The 17,776-nt window shown below is 40.7% G+C and overlaps 1 protein-coding gene across 3 annotated transcripts in view; it reads left to right on the top strand.

The window, feature by feature from the left end:
* LOC112553652 (focadhesin-like) overlaps positions 1–17,776 on the top strand; it is a 137,005-nt gene that overhangs the window by 95,106 nt on the left and 24,123 nt on the right. For all 3 annotated transcript variants that reach the window (XM_025221008.1, XM_025221007.1, XM_025221006.1), the window contains one exon: positions 13,527–13,628. In XM_025221008.1, the coding sequence (XP_025076793.1) occupies positions 13,527–13,628 (102 nt within the window). The remainder of the gene's footprint in view (positions 1–13,526; positions 13,629–17,776) is intronic.

Below are 17,776 nucleotides of genomic sequence, written 5' to 3'. Positions count from 1 at the left end.
ATAGAGAAGATGTTTTATTTTAAAGCTTGTGGGGCAGGGGGATAATTACAATTTTTTATTTAAATTACAATTCTAAAAAAAATTACATTAATTATATAAACAGCAGCCAAACATTCAAAAATTGTGCTAAGTATTGGGATTTTTTTTTTTAGATTCTGTGCAATAAACAGTTTGAACTACTATAATCCCATAGTTGTTAGACTTGAGATCGTATCAGTTAAAGTTTTTCCTAGGAAGACACTTGCGTGTGTTCACCAGGACCCCTCCCCATGTCCTCCATAATTATTACAGTCGGTAGGCCGGTACTCAAGTGAATGCAATACATTGTCGGAACGGTTACACGCTGTAGTGGGTTGGCTAGGTTATCTGCACTGATTTCCCTCCTCTTCTTGACCAATTTCCACTGAACCCTCGCCGGGTTCGTCTCGTGCACAAGTGAGCGCCAGGAAAACGTAACCAGTTCACCTCCAACAGCGCTTGCAGTCCGGTCTGAATTGAAGCAAATGATCTAAATTATTCGGTATACTTTTTCATGGCTTGCTCCAGACGGGCAAAAATTTGTTCGGCGACCGAAAGTCGAAAATATAGTTTCTATTTCTTTTCTTCAAACTGTAGCCGAACACCTGTCTCCGAGAGAAGCAAGAATTACAAAAAGATTACTTTCAGGTCCTTGCAGGTTAAGGTCGCTTGTCATAGTTATTAAAACGCAGTTCGTTGCCCTCAGTGTCTTTGCACGTGGAAGTCTTGAAGTCTTTCACTCGCACACGTGCACAGAAAGAGAAAGGGTTAGGCACATTTACTAAGTACGGAGATTAAACTCTATTTTGTGGGCTGAAAAGTTTGAAGATAGGGTACACGAGGGAAAACCTAACCCCAGCTGTCAGTAGAGACAACTACAGGCAATCCGTGTAACGAACGTGCGATCCTCCCTGTCATGGGGACACGAGCAACTGAACTGGCCCCCGACTCCCATTATGTTAGTGCAGAGCACATGCCAGTTAAACTTATTGAGTAAGCATTTTGTTAAAAACATAAACAGGCGTATTATCGTTTAAGACAGTATTTTTAAAACTATATGCATGTTTATGTTTTTCTTTTGTGTCCATGCTTATTATTTTTCGTGTGATTAATTTTCTAAATAATTATTATTAGATTATTATTATTGAGCCCAGATCCTTGGACTTATTGCGCACGTGACAGCTCATTCCCCGATTTTAGGTAACCTGATGCGTGTTTTTGATAAGAACCTCCTACTGACATATTTGTATAATTTCGGCGAAAGTTCTGAACTGTGGGAGAAGCAAAATAATATCGGCTATAATTACCTCAGAGCTAAAGGATTAGTATACATCATATTTTTAAAGAAAGATGCAATAGACAGTAGATAAAGATATGCGTAGAGTAGTATTTCTTTTCTTTGTCGCTAGAATAAAAACGTAGCAAGGTTTCGCAATATTATTTTTTGTTGTTGTTGTTGTTGACAGCAGCATCAGAAGTTTAAAGTAATTAGGTGTAATGCAGTTTATTTTTGAGATGAAACTTTTTCTGAGATCTGTCAGAGATAGCATGATATAAAATGAAACTCATCCTCTTCGTTGATGACATAGGGCACGATGACATAGTGCTCGTCTTACTTATTTTATGGTCAGAATATCTTTAGGCATGTGACATAATGTCTCAAATTCCAAATCAAGTGGCACCAGTGCATTTCTAGGAATCTATGTCTATGTTGAAATACATCTATGTGTGGCGCAGACTTAACTGACAAAAACTAAATCTGTAACTAGTGGTGATACTGTTTAATTCTTGCCAGTGAGAATTATCCTGTTTAAAACAGTTATTAAATTTCTAACTGCTTCCACCCTCGATTTAGCCAGACATGTCCAAAGCCACACCTAACAAGAATAAGCCTAAACTCCGATACCCAGCTTTTCTTCTTGTGTCTAGTCCTTGTGGCATTTTTTCAGGCTCCATGGAAGTCTACGTTGCGCCATCGGTGTTAGTTTTATACAGCAGTTCACACAACTTACATATATGTTAATGAAAGTGGGTATCTTCTAAATCACCGAATATCATCATGGAGTACATTTACCCACACCCAAAAATATTTTCAGAGCATGCTTTTCGTTAAGGCCCCATATTTCTGCTCCATAACACAAGACTGGTCTGACTTGCTTGCCAAATAGCCTGGTAAATCTAGCTTTGACAGTAACTTTTCTATGTCCCAGTTCAAGAAGTTCAAATAATTATCATCTTCTGCGTAATTACTGCACATTGTTTTGTTTTATTCAATATTGCTTTGTTCTCTCTTCATTGTTTACCATTATAACCCCGAACTCATTATTTACGCAAGTGACCAAGTCGGCAGTGTCTAGGGCAGGTGTTTGTGAGCTACGATCACTCGCTCTTTCCACTTCACAGTCGTGGGTCACGCTGGGGTCACAGCCAGAAGCACCAGTCGGTACGTCAGCATGAGGTTGTCGGGTCACTGATGGCTTATTTGTGCGGTGTGTATTCGAATCCAATGATTCACAGTTTGCACTGACACGTGATATTTTTGTTGATGTCTCGAGAGGCCGGGCGGTTTTCTAGTTTCGATCTTTTGGCTGTCCGCATGCTTGTTGTAGTCGTATTTTTTCCTAGCTATAATTAAATGATCATAAACCATCTTTCACTTTTTGTTTTCTTCTTTTGGCTTTTTGAACAGTGGGAAAAGTCTCTCTTGTATATCCTTACTCGCTTTGGCAAATCATCTCCAATAAAGATATTTATGCCCTTCATAATTCGCTTGGCTCTAAGAACTTTTTCTTTATTCTTGAAGAAAGCTTAAAGTGGAGCACAACTGAAGAGTTAGTTTCCGCAGTTCAGTCTATGAGTTCTGTCAAAAAATTTATTATCATCTAACTCCATGTTTTCTCCTCTGGCTTTTTTTCTTTGAGAGACTTCATTTCATATCTTCACGTTTTTTTCAAGGGATGCAATGCCAACATTCATAGAGTTTACGTATTCATTTACATTGTCAATCCTAGTCTTCATTTCGGATTCCAACTTTTTTTAATTTATCACATCCGTTGAAGTAGGTTCCTATTTAGAGGCTGACGCAAGTTTAGGTCCATTATTTTTTGTCTTGTCTGGCTGAAGGACTCACAACCTTTCTTCGGACACGACAGCAAGACACAGACAAAATGTTTGACTTCTACAAAAGAAACCCTTGAGTGGTTAAAAGCGTATGTCTTGCCGCTAGATCATAAACTTCCTCAAGCAGAATAATTGGCCCCGGTGTAAAAAGTGTATGCCTGATTGCCTTGCTGTTCTTGTGTATTCCAGTCTACCCTCAGCACGCGTGCGCGCTCTCCACTCAACCGACCGCAGTGTATTGTGTAAGCTCACAATTCGGTAACCGTTAAAGAAATCGCTGTCAGTGGGAGGTACACCAGAGGGCTCTTGTTCTTACATAGTGCTTTGCATCACTGTGCGTGTCATGGCAAGCATGGTTGTCATAAAAGCACCGTCTCCCGAGATCAGAGGTATGCTTGAGGAACTAGTAAACTAATAGGTGAACTGCCTGGGTGTTGTTTACTGTGCACGTTGTTTGTGTTTTTGATTGCGTGCTTGCGGGTGGGTCATAGAGGGTGAGGGTGGAGGGTCTACCACTACCTCTGGCGAGAGTCTGTCTTTCCACTTTCTTTTCTCTCCCCCTCTCTCAACAAAGGCAGCTGCCTTTTTTATGTTGGCTCTCCTATCATTTTGCCAGACTCCATCTTCCTCCACCTATACGATGTCCCTTGCTTAAAAGCGTGAAGGTCCTTCTTAACTGAACGCATTGTCTCGTATGTGAGCTGTGTTTAGCAAATTTGCTGAAGACCTTCGCGTACACATTTGCCACAGTCGAGCACTCGACATCACCTCGTAAGACCCTTTAACAGAGGAAAACTGTATTCGTTTATCCTCGGCCCGACACTCAGTTCATCGACGTCTTGGCGAGAGGAGAGAAGAAAAGCGAATTTGCTGCACTTCGCTGGCTTCTCAGAAATGTTATCCTCCAGCGAGAATGGACAGAGAAGGATAGACGAATAAAGAAAAAAAAAAGGAGGGATGAAGGGTGCGGAGTGTCTGGTAGAAAGCTTTATGCCTGTAACAATCCGTCCTGCCTATGTTAAATAAAATATTTAGGGAAACTTTGCTTCAGATTGGATTTTGGAATATCCGATGGAATGAAGATGGATACGGGAAACAACAGTGCGGCACAGTAGGAGTTATTATAAACATGTTTCTCGCATCTGTCACTGAATCCCCTAGGATGTAAATTCCATCCGACTGCAGCGAACATTCGAAACAGTGAGTGGCCCTAAACGGTTCGGGTATCTGAAAATCCTTTGGTATGAACCGAGCAACACTGGATGCCTGCTCGATTCTTATAGCTTTCTTTTTTTTTCAGCAACTTAAAGGATTTTAGAAGGGGAAAAAAGAATAAAAAGAGGCTGCTAGTGTTTGGGTCTCCCAGGCGTCGTGATGAGTTGCTGTAGCTGCCGTGCCGACATTAACTGATACATTACCTCCACAGCGCGCAGCACGAGCACCTGCTCGTCGATTGTAAGGCGATTTACAAGACGCAGCATCGAGGCTGGCAATTATCACAACATGTAAGCACGCCTTTTCCCACCCGCTTACTTCACGCTTTCTTTTCACCCAAAGCCCAGAATCTGACGATTTATCTCGGCTCAGCTGTGGACTCCTGTGTTTCTTCGATATAAGCCTATATACTTCTAGTTATTGGGTTCCGCTCCCTAGCAGTTGGGATTAGCTGATCTTTTTTCTTGCAGAATTTTTTTAAAATCCCTGACAGCTAAGCCGTCAGACAGAGCTAAACTTGAAAAGTCTGCTTTACACGCATGTTGTAATCGTTATTGACGACATGCTAAATGAATAGTGAGAAGGGCAAGAGCTTGGTGATGTCGTAATTTGACTGATGGCAAGGAAGACCGATGCTGCCTTGAAGCTGGAGCTAGGGGTAAGAACGGTGGTAATGAGAAATAAAGATGCTAATGTAGAGAGAAAAACAAACAGCATGTCCACTTTCACACAATCACTAATCCTAGGAAACCAAAGAAGGGTGCTCGACTCTTTTTTTATTTCAGCCCAAGGCATCCTATTATTTTTCATTCGTAAAACGTGCAAGCGGATTTTAAAGGAGTTCGCTTTTAACTTGATAACTTGCAACTCAACGGGGTGAACTGCACTCTCGTACCTTTTACGAATGAGAAGTGTGAAGACTGGGGCTGCTTATAGGACGATGGGTCAGTTTCTGTGTACTGTTTACACCACACAATTGAAATAGTTTTGTCGTTATCAGTTTCCCATTTCATTACTTTTTTTTTATTTAGGACAGATGCTAATTAAAAGATTTCGATCATAATGCAATGTGATACTATTAGATGTAAGACAAAAAAAAAATTTCAAGACAAGAAGAGACTTGTTAAGGTAAACATAAGGTGTAATTGCATTGTTCATCATCCCTTTCAGCGGCGCCGGTATGAATAAACTTGCAGCATTACATTAAACATATCGTTAAGGCTGAAAGCATATAAAAATTAATGAAATGTTGGTCAAAAATTTAGTGAGGTGCTTATCGTGATGTTCAAATTGCTCCAGCTATATGAGTGCGTATGGCATGTTCACATGGTCTGCTACTTTGCTGTGATGTAGCCTTATTTGCTAATTTGGCGTAAAACACCAATTTCACCCATTCACTCCAGCTATTTGAGTTGTTTTTACTATTTTAGAAATCATTCTTCTGGTCAAAGTAAATTCGTAAATCTTGCATCAAAGAAAATGTAACGCATTTATGAACTTTCTCCTTTCAAAATTGTTTGCACTTCGTGCACTGATAGAAGGCAGCAAATGAATCACGAAGCAGGCTGACACGTGTTCTTTTCGTCTACCACATATTTCATCACAAACTCAACGCCTACTTTGAAGCTAACATTACCAATCTTCTCCTCCTTCCCTTTGACTCCCTCACACGTCTTTCCCAGTTGTTCACGTTTGCTCTCCACCCACATATCCGCAGCAGAGACTTCTCAGTTCTTAGTGGACATCACCAAAAGGTAAACAAGTCATCATTATCAGATCGTAAAAAAGCTCAGTTGCGCAGCGGCCAAGAGCTTACCACCGAGTCTAGAATAACAGGTTCGATGCAAACACCATTACGATGATCGTGTTGTTGCTGAGTTGCTGTAGGCTGGAAAAACTCGGCCTCTTCATGGCCTTGCGATGTCGGTCTTCTTGTCTAGTAAACAGGAAGTTGATCCTCAGTCAAAGTGAGAGCGGCCAGCCTGTGAGTGGTTCTGACAGTTACACCAGCACCGTCACACCCTTTACTTAAAAATAACATTTTTGTACGCATATGAGCTGGGTCACTTAGTTTAAATCTGGAAAGTTCAGCAATCATAGACATTTTTAAAATTTAGTTTAGTTTCTTAGATGCTTACCATTTGAGTTTTGTTCTTGTTCATTAGGCTTATGTGGGCCCGGCTTCTAGTGCCGGGGATCAACACCTAGCTTCTTTCTGGCTGGGTGAGAGAGCTGGCTTAACCCTTTGTCTTATACCTCTATTTTTCTCTGACTGACCCTTTTGTCTATATTCTTTTCCAACAAACTTCCCCCTCCTTTCATCCAGCTGTTTTATCTTCCTTTCTGTCTGACTGTACCGGTGTCACTGCGCCAGCCGGTAAGAGACATACATGCGCAGACAAGATGGAATGGCTAGCTTGATATAGGCGAGTTGAAGAGTATTTTGAGATGAGAATAGTCAAATGAGACACGGATGACTATCCCTTTGTTTATATGACAGTATCTGTCCAGAACGTAACGATGTAATCCGCCTAAGACACGGCGGTCAGTTGGCGCAAAGGTTAGCGCCTGTCACCAGTCCATTGAGGGTTGGCTGTCCTGGGTTCAGTTCTCAGGCGCGCTGTTCTTTCTCTGCATGTGGCATCTGTTTACAGGGCTGGTTGCCTGCCAGTGACATTACCTTAGCTTCTGACTCATTATACTTAACAGCATATTACCACTGAAATGACAAGTGACCGTTAAAAGTAAACAAAATCTTTGCTACTTGCAAAGAAAATATTGCATTAGGAAACAGTTAAAAAAAAAGTAAAATGCTTTATTAATGGAAACTGCGAGCTATTACTAATAGATTAGAAAATTATACCACCTATTAGTATTACAGGAAAACAATTAAGTCTATAGATAAAGAAACGTGATTCCAGCTCAGTTATTAACTAACAAAACCAAGTGTTTTATTATAGTAGAAAATACAACAGAAAGCTATTTAATAACGCCAGAAAGTGCATAAATGAGAAATCCGATCCAGTAAAATAAAACTTAATGCACGGTGAACCCGAGTTTAACTATCGTTATCCAAGACAGCAGTGATTAGATAAGTATAACCAATTGCTGATGATATCGAAACACATAGCTGTCGTCCGTCGATCCGAGAGTGATTATCACGATTTCGCACAGCCTGTGAAACATTGTCTTTACGGAAATGACCCGTTCTATGAAGTAAATGACCTGTTGCAAAGGGGCATCTCGTGCAAAAATTCAGATCGTGACACCATTCTTTCTTCCTTCTTTCGTTTTTCCTTCTCGCCTTCTTGCCACTGGTTTCTTTTTACTATGTCCCTCCTTAGGCTCCCGTCGTTTGCCGTGCAAGGCGACCTGTGTAGGAGGAGGTTGATTCCCTGATGAGTCGCGGCTATCATAGCGCACAACTCTTTGGCCCGGACTGCTACTAGACGAGAGTTTTGTGTGGCCTGTGCCAATCAATCAGCTGGTCTGCAATGTCCTAGATTATCTCAAATGCTGCGGTGTGGGTCAATCAGGTCTGTGTATACATGGGGCAGAGTATATTCTTCTAGTAGCCTGCTGTGGCGCTGCTGGGATATACTCTGTGGCATCGTTCAGCCGAATCCCTTTGTTGGACTCGTGGCAATGTGGGGATCAGTAGAAGCAAATCATGAGTACTTTAACTATGGCACCCACAAAGTCATTAAAACTTGGGAAACGATATTGGGAGAATGCGCTGTCCGAGGACAGCGAGGGCGAGGTCAGAGATAATGTTCAGTTTGTTGTGGGGACGCTGCAAGGAGCCAGAGAAGCCGTTCAAAGTGCTCTCGCCGTTAGCGTTTGAGGAGGGATTTCGAAACATCTCGTAAGGATTTACGTCCATCAAGCGTTTCCGCAGTCTTTGGTCCAGTGCGATGCACAGAAGGCCTCTGAGACCCTGAGAAAATGGGATAATAAGATATTTGTTGACCGACCCATTAAGGTGTCAGTGCACTGATCTCTCAACTCCTCCAGGAGCCGTCATTTGATGTCCGGACGTTTTAGGGGTGTCAGATTTGGACATTCATGCAGGACCGCCATCACATGGAGGGGGTGGGGGTTACTGCCGTTAACCGGATAATCCTGAAGATGGTCGGTAAATTTGTCTGTACTAGAAGCTTCTTTCTCACCTTTTGCCTCCCCCAAATACTTGAAAATCCACGTTGGGTATCTTCGGGTTAAAGTCTCTCTCTCTTTATATACCAAATCCATTGCTGCTTTAACTGTCAGCGTTATGGCCACTAAGTTCACATGGGCAAACTGTCCCCGCGTAAAACACAACAAACAAAAATTGTGCTCGTAGGTCAATTTATTTTTCTGCTTACACTGAAAATAGAGCGAACATTAAGACGTTTAAGTGCAGCATTTTATTGGTTTATGTTATGCTACAAACCACTTACCTTCCTTGAACGTATACTCAAAGTTTTTTTTATTAATTGAGAATCCATTTTGGGCAGTCCTGAACTTCGAACATGCCTGGTATTTCAAATGAAAATATTACCTTGACAAGTATAGAAAGCAGACAGAAAGTTTACCCTCCAAAGTGTTATTGAACGTTAAATATTTATCATGTTGCAGACAATTCAATTTTACCTTTTTTGCGCCATCAGATGGCTATCTATCTAACTAGCTAACTTTTAAACCTATCCCAAAGCAGATAATAAAAAATACGAAGAAGAGAGAAAAAGAGCATTTTTTCCGTCTGCCTAATTTTGCTTATTACTATCAGCGTACAACTAGGCACAGGACAGAAAATACTCTTCACTTCTTTTCTTCTTTTTTAAATTTTTACATTGTTATCTGTTTTGGGATAGTTCTAAAAGTTTCGGACTTGCTTTAGATGTTTTGTTAGTTGTCTTGACGTTAGTGCTCGGTTAAAAGAAAGACCTTTCTAAGGTCACTGGGCTGGTCTTCACTTTCGGACTAAAGTTTGCATGGCCATTTTCACATCCGCTTTATTAGGGAGGCAGTGAGGAGGGGGGTCCTCCTGTACTGAGCTGAACGCATCCATCGATAATTTGATTTGCAGAAGAAGCACTATGTCTTAGGACCAGACTACCATCAGAGGAACCAGACCTTTTTTCTTCCTCCCTTCTTTTTTTGGCAATTGGCTGCGTCGTTAAGTCTTGGTATGCAGACACTACACTCTTGGAGCAAATGGAACTTTTAGATTCACTGGAGATGACCTCTTCTTTTCACACCAATACCGGCTGGCAACATTCTTTGGGAGGGAGGTTCGTGGGGGATTAACTCAGACTTACTATCGTCTGGGCAGATCCCGTGTGTTCATTTAGCTTTCAGTTAACCAACTCCCCGGTGTTGAATTGAAGGGTGTGGATGGAGAAAAAATGAGAGGAAAGCTATATTGCTTGTTTACCCGCTTCTTAGTGCCGCAAGGGCAGACGGGTTGGCGAAGAAAGGTTAGTTTAATGTAACCCGTTGTACTGATATTACCCAGGGCATGTACAACTTAAGTATATATGTGTGTAGATGTCTCCACTGCCTGTCCTTCATCTGGGCCTAAAGGTTTTCGCTTTACATGATTAATTACATCCAAGTCACTGCGATTTCCTCTTTTTCCTTATCTACGGACGATGCAATTTTCACTGTTTCTGATTTATTGACTGTTGGCTAGCTCGCTACATGTTCCGTTACTTAGATAGAGATCTACGTGCTTCGCAGACCAGTTAGATACGTCTGATTAAATGAGTTTGTTCTTGAGTGACTACTTGCCACAGCCACCTGACATTTTTCTTATAATTTTACGACCTGCTAGACTACAGCAGCCAAACAGCCCTCCAGTATTTTTTGGGCATATCAGTGTGTACTTTTAAACATCTCATCCTGATTCTGTCCAAATGGCAGAGATTCTCCTCACCTTTCCTTTCGTGCAGTGGGATGTCAACTCACATTAAAACCACCGTCTTGGACTGAGTCATGCAGGACATGATGATCAATCCGTGCAGCTTGTAGATAATATCTAGGTCTCGCGTCTGAACACTACTCATTGAGCTTCATTGCCATTGTCTTATATCGGCACCAGTTTCACAAACACATCTGTGCACTAGGACAAGCGTTCACAGCTGTTGAAAGCTCGCCACGCCATTCAGCATCAGTTCAATGTCGATGATCACACGTGTCGACCTCTGACATGCCCATTGAAGTGTTAACCCTGGTATTCAATGATCCGCAATGAGCGCCGTGATGCAAAGAAAGTTTGTCGGCCCTCTTTTTCTTGACTGTTTTACTTTCCAGGAATGATATTAATTTCAGTGTGTCAACAAGCGTTCTTCCACCTTTGAAAAAAAAGCATTGGTGACATTATTTCTGAAGGAAGACACGATAGACGTCATCGCTTTACACGACTACTGCCCAGTCTCCAGCTTGTCCATCTATCTAAAATAATAGGAAAAGTAGTTTACACAACTCTTTCTTATACACACACAATCTTGACCCCAATGTTCAGTCAGCGTATCGACCTAATCACAGTAGCGAAACTACTTTCATTAAAGTAAGCACTGGTATTCTGTCTGCCCTCGACAGTGGTGATGTTTCTGTCTTAGCTCTACTTGACCTGTCTGCGGCTTTCCACACTATTGATCCCGCTACGCTCTTTGCAAGACTATTCTCTTTATGGCATTTCTTGAACTGCACTAGCATGCTTGATTCCTTTCCGAGTGACAGTCCTCAAACTGTTCTAGACCAGAGCCTAATCTTACAGACAGCTTCATTTTTTTATGGTGCCCACAAGGATCTGGACTTGGACCCCTTATGTTTATTTTGTATACAAAACCACTGTCATCCTGCATTTACTCTGACTTTGTTTATCATATGTCATTTGCTCAGGACTAATGCTAACGGTGTAGATAGACTGTTCCATCTTGGCAACCGTAGTCCATTCTGCCATCAGCAACATCAAAGACTGGATGGTGCAAAACAAACTGAAGCTAAACGACGATAAAACAGAGGCTTTCTATGTGCACGCAAAGAAAAAAAATCAACCCTTCATTTTCAGACTACCCAAGACCATTAAGTGAGGTAAGGGTGAGGCCAAATCGCCTTTTCTTCGTCTGTGAGGTACTGGTTCGACGATCACTGCTGACAGCCCATAACAGACATCTTGCAGCTCTCTCTGTCAATCTGTTTATGAGGATTCATGGAAAATCAGCTTCATCCGTCACATTCTCAGTCTACAAACTGCTGACACTCGTGTCTGTGCTTTCGTTCTGTCAAGGCTCTGTTACTGTAACTGTGTTTGCTGCTCTACATATCTCATTCATAAATTCTAGAAAATGCTCAGCTGCACGTCCGGTACTCGGGGCAATTGGAAGAAACTGGACTGCGTTTCTCCTCTGCACTGGTTGCCATTCATGCCCACATTAAATTGCTTTCGGTGATCTGCTATCATTTATTTGCACACTCCTGCTCTGGCCATTTATCCGGAGTTCTTATTCCCCACATTCCTTCCTGAAAACACCGGTCTTTGTCTGATTACACACGCTGGCATATGGTCACCGAGTGTTACCCACTATTAAATCTACATTCAAGGGTCACCTGCCACCATGAGCACAGCTTCTAAAATAGTTTATGGATCATTTCTCCGTTCTCTCTCTCTCTCTTATCTGTCCTGCCGTCATTCCTCTGTACATTTCTTTATATACTCTAATGTTGGTATTCTGTTGCCTGAAGTACTGTTGTCTCTGATGTCTTCGCTTTATGTCTTTAGTATTTTTTCTATATTGTTGTCCATCCTTTTTGTATTGCTTCCCCCTTAGCTAAACCACATGTTTTTGTTGGTGTTATTGTTGTGGTTGTTGTTATGGTTGTTGTTATTGTTATATTATTATTATTGAACTATTAAGCCAATTTAATTGCCTGATTTTGTTAGGTCTCTTACCAAATACCGCAAAACGACAACAGCACAGAAACCTTAGACTCCTTCCCGTGTGAAAGCCTTTCCGGGCTTCTCACCATTGGAGAGGGAAGCAGCATGGAAGGCATGGCCTGGTGCTATTTGTGGAAAGATAATGAAGCAAAAGCCCATGTCAGCGCGCGCTCGTGCATTTACAGTGTTCCGAAGCACGATGAAATTAAGGATACAAGAAAGAAAAGTGGACGAGTACAGTCGGATAGAAGTCATTCTGCCGAATGCTGAGGCGCTGTAGAGACTGTAGTACTAAGGTTTTTTTTTTACAATTTAAATCAGGCTCACACCGAGAAAATTCTCCACATTACAAACCAGACACGCGTGTCGCAGTCATGTCGCATACAGCAGCGTGCGCTTACGCATGCGTGTGCTTAGCACGTCCTTTCATGCTCTTGGCGGAACCTTTTTAGGCCGTCTTTGACATGTCAACATTGATTTCCGCCAACCATAAAAGGATTTTAATTAATTTTTTATCATGGTTTAATCTTAACAAGGTCACGTTTTATTTTTTTAAGTATTGACAAGAATTCTCTATCTCCCCTGTGCATGATTCGCTGGTTCGTTGCTCAATTCCATTAAGTGCGTTGATAAATATCCATCATTGTTGGTGTTCTAAGTTGTCTTGGTTAGTTTTTCTAAAGACTGTTCTTAGAAAGTACTTTTTTTTATAGTCTTCTTTTTTCATCCAAAAAAATAAAAGAAAAACGACCAGTATTTCTTCTTTTGATCGACGAACGTATTTTGAGCATTAGAGGCTCTTTTGTGAAGAAGAAATACCAACTGGGTGGTTCCCAGCTGATTTTTGCCATTTTTCTTGCATTCAGCCATAAAGCAAAAAAAAAAAAAAAACAAAAAAAAAAAACCACACCATTTGACAGAATAAAACAAATATTATTTTTCCTTCAGGTATCGATGTTTAAAAGTCAATAACACAAATATCAGTTTGTTTTAAAGTGAGCGTTTTCTTCACAAAACTTCATCACAATCACAGCAACGTTGAGTGCCTGCTATAAACCTTCGACAAAAATAGCGGAGTACAACAGGCTTGCACGAGCACAATCGCAGATTCAAACATTTTAACGATGTTTTATAGTTGTGGACCAAAATTAAGCAAGTTAAGTACTGTTTCAACAATTTCGGATTTACTGGGATGCATAAAAATAAAATAGTTACTATTATTACATTGACTTATTCTCTGTGTTTGCAGGAGTCCCACTCATCCATTCATCACAGTGCTCACCAACCGACCTTCTAGCTGGCAGCTGCTTCTCGCCCAAGTGGAAGATATCTGTCTGCATCGAGACAGCAGGTAACCAGTCGTATAATCCGAGCTTACCTCGTCTGTATAAGTAATACAACAATACTGACACTGGTCTGCAATGCAGCCTGACACTGATGCTGACAAGTAAAACATCGTTTGTGTAGTGTGTATGTGAGTATGCGTGCGTGCATACGTGAGAGAGCGTTATGTGCAAAATAATTATTAATACATAATGTATATTTATATATATATATATATATTCATTTTTAAGAAATGGATAGAGGAATATGCGAAATGGGGCAAAGTGCTTCCAGTGTTCGATTAAGATAGTTCTCGCTTTGACATTAAGGATAGAAACTGATGCAGCCAAAAAAAAATTCTGGCTGTTTCTGACAACACTATGGACCTCATCCGAATCGAGTGTATTGAAGCAAGGCGCGTGTGTCTTTGATTGCTGCTGGTTTTTTGCCGGTCCATTGAAATCCTCGAGCTCATCAAATCCCTGGTCTTGGCAGTGTCCTCTGTCTCTACCATAGTCTTATTCTAGCAGACTGGTCTTATTCGCAATTTAATGTCGTAGTATGCAAGCGTTTACCAAGAAGGGGCTGAAGGGCCCCTGAGTGAACGGCAGGACGCTTAAGAACAAGGTAGATGAGTTCCGTAAAGATCACAGCGATGACAAGCAATCTCGTGCGATCGGCTGTGCAGGCGGCCGGAATGCCATCAGAACATCCTCTGTGATCTGAATCATCCAGTTTGGCGTCTGTAAAGTAATGCTCCAATCAGGTTTTATAATACGCTCCTTGAAGAGTTAAAGTATAGGCAATCTGCAGGGGCATAAACATTCTGATATTTCAAACTGCAATGCAAGACCATAACATTGACTGCATGTTAAATGTGATATTCATCTACATAATGATTTGCTTAGGGAGCGAGAACGACTTCCGTGTGCGATGTTATTGAGCAAGTGAACCTTACAGACGTTAGTCTTCTTACTTTTTTTTTTTTTTCCTGTTACGGTCATGTATAGAACCAACAGCAGTACAATGTAGGGTGGTTCCCTGCTTTACTGATCTCTGTCACAAAGCACAAGACACTTCAGGACAGATAATTGCAGGAAAAGAGTTCTGCTAGGAATGCAGCTGTCTGTAAAGGAGGTGTGAGAAAATAGAACAAACCTGCTGATCTTCAGAGCAAAAACAGCTCTATAGGAGCTCCCGGTCCTCTTTGTCCTTCAGACACGTGGAAGTACCGTGCTGCCCTCGTCGATCTCATCATTCAGTTTTATATGCTCAACCGTTTGTTTGTTTGTTTGTTTGTTTGTTTCGTTATATTTCAATAGTTTGTTAGTCATTTGTTTCCAACACGTTTGACACATTCTTAATGGTCTTTTACAACTGGGTCTTGTTTATGTGTGAAACCACGAAATGTTTTAGGCAAATAATCTTCTCGCGGACCTAGGTAAATATCTACTCTGTCGCTAAATAAAAATCAACATGTTTATGAAATATGCTTAGTGCCTGTTGCTTTATTACTGTAACTGTGTGTGGTGAGTGCAGTTATTTCAAGAACATTTTTTATGACTATCTTTGTTTTGCCAGATGTCTAAAACTGATAATAAAAATGGATTCTGTTATGAGTTTAATTTTAAAAAGTTTTGATTATAGAAACTGTGAGGATAAACTTACCTTCCTTTGCTTTGTACTATGAAGGATAGATACAGGTTGTTTTTTGGGTGCTTCTTTTGGTTTGTTTTTGGTGGGTTTTTTTTTGGTTTGGTTTTGTTTTTTCGCTTCGACTTATACGCATCAAAACAGGCTGGAAGAGAAAACTGTCTTCGTTTTGTCTTCTCGAAAATCCACTTAAAGCTGATGTGTTAATTCTCTAATTCCAAGTGTGAATTAGAAAATTCTTTGGCGCTGACTCCTGTAATCTGATTGTTCTCAATCAATTGTCTGTTAATCACTGCTGCCACGCAAGTGTCGCAAAGGTTTTACAATGCGTTCTTACTAAAGCAGACGGTGTGAAAACAAAGGATTTACACTTTTCCAGTCTCACATTTTAGAATTTTTCCAAATTATTTACCTTTCAATTAATTTTCATGCAATCTGTTGGCATTCTTTTTTCTTTCGACAAAAGAGAACTTTGATCTTACATCTTGTTCATGTGTTTTCAAATGATGCTTTAGTTAGCTCGTCTGCACTATCATCGTTTGGTATGATCATCATTCCACGTATTAGCGAAATTAAAGAATGCATACAAAATATTCCTATTTAGCCTGCATACCAACTGAGGCGGATTCTAAGAGCATACAGAATTTTAAAATGTTTACATTTTTCATAGACTTTTTTTCGTTTTAGAACTAATACATATTTTGTTAAAACAGCTTTTACAAAAGGAAACAACATGCCAAGAAGGTTAAAGGGCAGATATTTTGACCCTGGATTGGTATTCACCAACTTCTGTTAAGCTGAAATATCGAAATTCTTTTCCTCTAGATTTACTGTAGACAACGAACCGACTTGTTGGAACTGCAGTAGATGGATTACATGTAAGACCTTATTGTTTATGACTACCTGAGAGGCCAGCCGCGCAGGTTTTTGTTTTCTTTCCCAGTCTGTGGTGATAAAGAAGCAGTGAGATCGTAAATTTGGCTCAAAGGATATCTGAGAACATCCTTAATTACCTCTACAGAGATTGCCGCCTAAAGTCGTGTTATCCGTGTTGCTGGTGGCTTGCTAGTGTCTTCCTCTCGATTTCGTGCTGCTTGGCACATGCGACAATGGGAAATCGAATAAAACAATGCACGTCCCACCCACTCCACTCATGTAAAATGCAGCAGAGCTGAGCACCTTACCGCAGCCAATGATTATCCTCCAAAATCTTCAAATGCGTGCTTTGACGATTACAGATGCAGCTTACATATAATTAATTATTTAGCATACGAAGAAGTAACATACAGCTGAAATAATGAGAAGGGTTTTGCTAACTATTAAGCGGAATTCAAGGATAACGGATGCAAAGTAAAACCAGGGGAGTAGTTGTTGCTGATTTCTTTTTATCAGGTAGTTTGTTTGTTTTTGCTTTCAAAAGGAAGATGTTTTTATCTTCTATTGAAGCGTCAGTCTACCATCGAAGTTTTGCTGATCAGAAGTTTAACCCCGGCTTATCCTAAAGGTTGGAGGGCCTACAGAAGGTCCTTAGAACCACTCTCGTTAATCAGCCATTGGACAGTAATGCTGTCTGCACCAACAGTCTCTTACTGGCTCCGAGTGTGGTTGCAGTTCCTGGTAGTGACGACTTCTTCCTTGCAAACTAGAACCCAGCAATGGATGTCTAGGGAGAAGTGCCTGCAGCCATTGTTACACACACATCCATCAGACAAGCTAGCTTCTTGCTGCTTGTGTAGCGACACCAGGGCTTGACTACCTTTGCTTAGGAGCAAGTGCTTTCTCGTCGTGGTTCTGCGATTTACACATGTTCATTACTGAGCATCCTGTTCCGTCTTCTGTCTCTGGCCAGTCGCATGGTTGGCTGTGACACTTCTTAATGTCACGTGACTTTGGCCAGCGGCAGGCTGTAGTATTCAAAGGGACCAAAAACCCTCTGTGATTTCCTTTGTAGTGATTTCGCTCACTACTAAACATTCGTTGGGAAAGTCATTTCCAGGGTATTTCTTGAATCGTGTAAATAATGTGTTATTAAGTTATGTGAGCACATCACGACATTTTCAGGGAAGACAAATCCGTGGCTAATAAAATTAAATTTTCAAACTGTAACTTAATCTGAAGAAGGTGCGCTTTTTGTAATATAGTTTAGTTTTTTTTTTTAAAAAATAATTTTCCTAGATTCTGAGAACGCTGCAATTATTTTAGTTGCTTGAAAACGTGTAAAAAATCATCAGCATTGACATCTCAATGCTGCAGCACGAGCTCTGATTTATTTACATAGACAAAACGTTATCATTACCTAAACTCTCTACACTCAAGGTAAAAATAAAGAAGACAGTGTACATAGTTTTCTAGACAGTTTATTCATGGAAGAAATATCTTTAATAATCACTCTCATTCATTTTAGTTTGGCATTATTTCTGCTTAGTCGTCCATTGGTATCCGAAAAGAATACCAGCAATAGTTCAGAAAATGCTTATGTAACGTTTTTATGTTATCGGTTGTGCAGGGTGATTTTGTTTTGTT

Source organism: Pomacea canaliculata, linkage group LG13 (genome assembly GCF_003073045.1).
Source record: "Pomacea canaliculata isolate SZHN2017 linkage group LG13, ASM307304v1, whole genome shotgun sequence".
Taxonomy (NCBI): domain Eukaryota; kingdom Metazoa; phylum Mollusca; class Gastropoda; order Architaenioglossa; family Ampullariidae; genus Pomacea; species Pomacea canaliculata.
This window is presented reverse-complemented; position numbering and strand designations above follow the sequence as displayed.